The sequence below is a fragment of the Gopherus evgoodei genome, chromosome 2 (assembly GCF_007399415.2).
Source record: "Gopherus evgoodei ecotype Sinaloan lineage chromosome 2, rGopEvg1_v1.p, whole genome shotgun sequence".
In the NCBI taxonomy this organism is placed as follows: Eukaryota; Metazoa; Chordata; order Testudines; family Testudinidae; genus Gopherus; species Gopherus evgoodei.
In genome coordinates, this window is record NC_044323.1 from 152,823,925 (window position 1) to 152,830,066 (window position 6,142).

The 6,142-nt window shown below is 41.3% G+C and overlaps 1 protein-coding gene across 1 annotated transcript; it reads left to right on the forward strand.

Annotated features, from left to right (window-relative positions):
- Positions 1–703: 703 nt before the first annotated feature.
- BMP10 (bone morphogenetic protein 10) lies at positions 704–5,875 on the forward strand. The gene is made up of 2 exons (XM_030549518.1): positions 704–1,037; positions 4,929–5,875. Exons 1-2 carry the CDS (start codon positions 704–706, stop codon positions 5,873–5,875), a joined length of 1,281 nt encoding a protein of 426 aa, XP_030405378.1.
- Positions 5,876–6,142: the final 267 nt, after the last annotated feature.

Sequence of the window (6,142 nt, forward strand, 5' to 3'; positions counted from 1 at the left end):
CTAAGAGCCCTATGCCTGGACCAGGACCCCATTGTTCTAGGTGTTGTACAAACAGACCAAAAAGATGGTCCTGCCTCAAAGTGCTTTTCATCTAAGTAAAGCCTTTACTTGGGCTGGACAATTTAGCTCTGGAATAGGGGACAAGAGACACAGGTGTAACTCTGTTAATATTTAAGGGGCTTTTATTTACTGTTGGTATAGAATACAAAATCCTAGACTTAGGCTTTGTGTCATTTGCATGTTCAGCTGAAATCGTAACAAAGCTGCATGGATAAAAGTTGGCCATGCATGCCAAAAAAAGTCAGCTCCAAGAGGAAAAAGGAAGGGCAGATCCAGTCCAAGAAGAAAATTGGCCTATCTCAGAGGGTCCAAGTGCAGAATGTTTACAAAATGCTCATTAAGGGAGAGGGGGTTTGTGAGATAGCAACAGAAAATCTGGTGGACAGCTTACACTACAAGAGATAAGAGAGGCAAGGCTACCATAGGAGAGAGCGTGTTATATCCAATTACTGAGACCTGGTTTGGGAGGGTGTGGGGGGGAGGGAGAGAGCGCGAGCAAGGACTGATCACAAGCTTCAGGCAAGGGCTTCCAAACTTGTCAACTCTGTGACACAAGCTGCACACAACCCAGAGGATAAAATAGCCACTTAGCCCACACGAGAGCTAAATCTTGTTGAGTGCAGCTGGAGGCTAGAGCGGAGGAATGGATACTGTTGCCATTCAGCTGTGGGCAACCCTCTCTCTGTTGGTGCACCTTGCAGCTTGCAGTCCCATCATGAGCTTGGAGCAGACTTCCCTGGAGGAAGATGTGCCCCTCTTTGATGAGCTCCTTTCGGAGCAGGACGGTGTTGATTTCAGCACACTGCTTCAGAACATGAAAAACGAGTTCCTGAAGACGTTGAATCTCTCTGATATTCCCCTGCATGAAACAGCTAAGGTGGAGGCCCCAGAATACATGTTAGAGCTGTACAACAGGTTTGCCACTGATAGGACCTCAATGCCATCTGCAAATATTGTTAGAAGCTTCCAAAATGAAGGTAAGAGCCGTACTTCTTGAAGTGAACTAAGAACGAATGGGCATTGCTTATAACCAGCAAGACACGTGTTTACAATGCGTGGAGCGTGAAGACTGAATTGGGGGGAAAAGGAGTTTACAGCGATTAGATAGAGATGCAGCTGGAGTTAACAAACTAACACGGCATGTGCCCATAATCAACCAGCTCACATTACTTTTCTGATGTAACCTTTCCTCCCATCCTTTGCCTATTATATCTTTGAGACAGTAAGCACTTTGGGGTAGCGGCAATGTCTTTTTTTATGTTTGAATATTATGGGTGTATAATACAAATAAATCATCATCATCCCAGGAAGCATGTGAATCACTTATATGTTACCTTCGTAGGGATCTGATTTTCAAAGTGAGTCAGACGGTAACTGAATTAATGGGAAAAATCCTCTTTCACAACCCACACAATGGTACAAATTCTCCTTTGGGAAGCCCAATTTCTTCATGGATTCCTAACCAAACAGTGAATGACTCTCTAGTAATATATTCCCAATTTAGTCTTCAATGGGTCCCAAGGCTTGGTGTGTGAAGTAAAGTCAGTAGATATATAGAAATATCTGCACCTAGCAGCTCTCTATGATGACTTTTGCTAACCCTTGGTGTTCATTTTTGAGGAAATGAAGTAATTTCTATTTTTCAAAAAAAATTACTAAAAAATGCATAAAATCATGAGTTTAGACGGTTACAAATATCGTGCATTGAAAATTTCCTGCAATGGCTATATAACAAGAGGAATGTAAGGCTCACATACTAGCTGCTGATGATTTCTTTATGCTTTATGCATTATGCATAAGTAACAATGTAGGCTTTCTATTTAAAAGGCTTTTCAACAAATCATTTATGCCCCCGAAACATTCTGTTTGCCAGTAGAACTGAGTTGATTTTTTTCTAACAACTCAGCTTTATGTGTTATAATTCAAATAAAAATGGCTCTTCTGTCATGCCAGTCTCAGTTTTACTGATGAACTCCAAAACTACAAGATAACAAAGCAAACACTGAGGATATGTGACCTAAATTTGACAACTCAGCTAGATGCTCTGACTAGTTATGGGCTAATCTATACCTCATTCAGATATGTGCATTCTTATCCAGCCTCATGTTTCTGGTTTTAAAAGGCTCTGCCTTAAAGTTCAAATCCACTTTAACTGTACATTTCTTCAACATATAGATAACATTTAATTGACTGAGGGCTGGATTGCAAACCACTTATGTGTACTGAAGACGATGGGATGAGTGACTGCCCATGAGCATAGAGAAGGCATTCACAATCTGGCCCTGAAGGAATATGGAATAATGAGTATTGTCCTTTTCTGACACTTGCAATTTTAAGCTGAAAAAGTATCAGGAATATAAATGGACTATAATTGGGCAAGTGAGGGGGAAATCCTATGTGTTTTACTAGTGTAAACCAGCAGTCATCCTTTATTTTTAGTAAATTTAACAATGCACAGTTCTATTAATTTTCGTAAACACAACAGAGGTGCCAAGCATCCTTTTCACCATTACATGAAGTCTGCAATGGCCATGTCAAACTCAGGGTAACTTCCTATCTTCTTGGCAGGTTCCTGTCCTTTCTTCTAGTCCAGAACTACAGGCATAGATTCAGATACTCATATGCTAATACAAATGCTTTCCATATGCACACATATAGTACAGAGGGTTTATTTTAATTCTCTCTCCTTTGTATGTCTAGAAAGTCAATAACAAGTAGGGAACCTGAATTTTATGTCTTATGGGCCTTTTAGTGGTTAAAAATAAAGTGCTTGCAATTATATTGATAAAAGAGATGGAACAGATCACACAATGCAATCTTTATACTTATCTGCTTGTGTTAGTAGAAGACGATAATGGAAATTGAATGGCTGGAAGCAGTAGAACTATATAACGATTGTTCATTAGCAGTTTTAGCTCATGGAGCCATTCAACTCCATTGCAGATATGATTCTAATATGGTCATCACTTAAAAATTTAAATAAACTTTTCTGGGCTAAATCCTCCTCCTTCAGACACCAGTGCATCCTCATTGACACCAGTGAGGAAGTATGGGTAATAGTGAGAGGGGAATTTGACCCTTTGAGTTTTCCTGCTCAGCCAGTCTTGTGGGCAGATGCCCATCCTGACTTATTTTTCTCTCTAATCAGGAAGTGAGACACCCAGTTTCCCATAAGGGCGTGTCCCTAACCCCTTCCAATGAATTATTCATGTCTATCTTCTATGCAGTCAGCTGACTTTTCCCCACCCCAAGACTGTACATATCCCCATGACAGTGGACTTGTTCTCCAGCATCCTGCAGTCTGGAAAGCCCTCGCGGTCACTCTAAGTTCTGGTGCCACTTCCAGTTTTAAAGTGAGTCACGCTCGCTAGACATGCAGTGCTTTCAAACTCCCAACTAAAGTCAATGGAAAGAGAGGACAAACGGGACCTCTCATGTTTGGCCTCTTCGATTTTTTTTTGTTTTTTAAACAACAGATGGGTTTGCAAACATCAGAAAACACTGAAATCCCATTAAAGTCAATGGGGCTACTCATGTGCTGAAGTGCTTTACTAGCTCAGGGCCAATATTTGTAGCTGTGTCAACCAAATGTTTCCATAAATATATCAATCTCACAGTCATAGAAATCAGAGATGTACAGGTTCCATGCAGTCCATCCCCTCCACCCTTGTAGGAAGGTCCACTAAGTCTGTATTTCCTAATCTGGTTGTTATTGATATTAGGGAAATGTAGCAATAAAAACAAACATTTTTCTAAATTTCCTATATGTATGAAGAAATGCAGATGGTGTATGTGTAAACATAGATAGATAGATTAGATTCGATTGTTTGCTTGTTCTACATTTGATTAACTAATACTCTCAAAAGCTCCTAAGTACAGCAGTTTTCTTTTGCTCCTTTCAAGACAGATCCAAAACCTATTGATGTCAAAATAGGAATATTTCCATGGCTTCAGTGGGCTTTGGATCAAGACCTAACTTCCCATTCCTCCTAGTTATAAGCCTAGTTGCATCACCCTAAACAACTTGTCTCTTTCCTTGGTGGTTGCAGTCTTCAGACACTGGTGGAAGCTTATGGTATCATTTGTTTCCATTGGGAGATCTATGTAACACCTCATCAGTAATAGCAGATCAGCAGTAGGGATTTTAATGTGTTGTATCAGATCACCAGTGAAGATACAAATTCACTATATATACCTGAGGAGTGTGGCACTGTAAATAGGATCAATTGAAGGTAAAGGAGATCACACTATTTATGAGGGGATCTACTGGATATTCCATAGAAAGGCAGATCCTTTCTTAATAGACAAAAAGAGAAACAGATATGAATGCAGCCTACTTTTGCTGCAGAAACAGTTTGTGTCATTCTGCCCATCTCCAATCCCCCATGTGTCTTCAGTTGGATATAGTATTCTTCTTCACTTCCTATCCTAAAATCTCGTGTAATGTTGATATTCACATGTTAAACAGCTGTTGTATTTGCACTCCAGAGATGGCTTCATTTCAGTGCTGGGCAAAGAGATTCCTATATACCATAAACATAATGGGTACAATCAGTAAAGACCTTTTATAAAGCACTTCGGCAGCCATGTTGGAAGAAAGAGAGCTATAATTCCAAGTTCATTGCCATTATCATGATCTGACCTTGTTTTCCTTGAAGATCCAATACAAACCATCCACCTCACTGACAACATGAATAAAATTTTGTGTGACAATCCCTTATACCTATTTATTATCATTTTCCTGTAACTGTTCACACTGAAACCAAGGAATACAAAGTATGCAAGGCTGAGTTCCATACATGCATATTTCTGCTGGAAATATTTGCAGTTCCAAAGTGTTTATTTATGTTGATCTTTGCCATTTCCAGATCTGACTTCCCACCCTATTGGTGTCACAGGAATCCGGAAATACCCTCTTCTCTTCAATGTCTCCATCCCTCACCATGAAGAGATCACGATGGCAGAGCTGAGACTCTACACACTGGTGGAGCGGGACAGAATACTCTATGATGGGCTGGATAGGAAAGTCACCATTTTTGAACTACTGGAGAACAACCATGCAGGGAGAGAAGGAGAGGAGAGAAAAATGGTGGCACTTGCATCCAGGCAGATCTACGGCACCAACAGTGAGTGGGAGACCTTTGATATCACAGATGCCTTGAGGCACTGGCGTAGATCAGAGTTGACCACTCATAGGCTGGAGGTGCAGATAGAGAGCGGAGAAGGGGAGGAACCAAACGGAGAGGGGAAACTCGATATTGACATCAATTCCGAGGCCAAGCATGTGCCTCTGTTGATCGTGTTCTCAGATGACCTGAGCAATGACAAAAAGGAGGAAAAGCAGGAACTTGACGAAATGATAGACCATGAGCAGCTGCTGGATTTGGAGAACCTGGGCATGGGCAACTTCCACAACGGGCCAGGTGAAGAGGCGCTGCTCCAAATGCGCTCCAACATCATTTATGACTCCACTGCCCGGATCCGGAGGAACGCCAAGGGCAACTACTGCAAAAGGACTTCACTCTATGTCGATTTCAAGGAGATTGGCTGGGATTCCTGGATCATTGCCCCGACGGGATATGAAGCCTATGAGTGCCGTGGAGTGTGCTCCTACCCTTTAACTGAACACGTCACGCCAACTAAACATGCCATTGTCCAGACTTTGGTTCACCTGAAGAATCCTCAGAAAGCTTCCAAAGCCTGCTGTGTGCCTACCAAGCTTGATCCCATCTCCATCCTCTACTTAGACGCAGGAGTGGTTACTTACAAGTTCAAATATGAGGGGATGGCAGTTTCAGAGTGTGGCTGCCGATAGTAGAAAGGAATGCATGCCCCGTGCGTGCACCAGGGGAGTATTTAATAATTCAGTCTGTAAATTTGTACATTTTGCATTTCTTATTTAATAAGGTTATTTAATGAGGTGTGTACAGATAATTGTATGTCATGTCATAGGGAACGGGTAGGTCATACGATTTTACGGAATGTATATTTTGTTCCAGTGCTTGCTTCTTCTGTTTCACTTCTTATGAGAAAAGCTTCCTTCATAAACAAAATAAAGAAGGAAAACCAGATCATAGGGTTG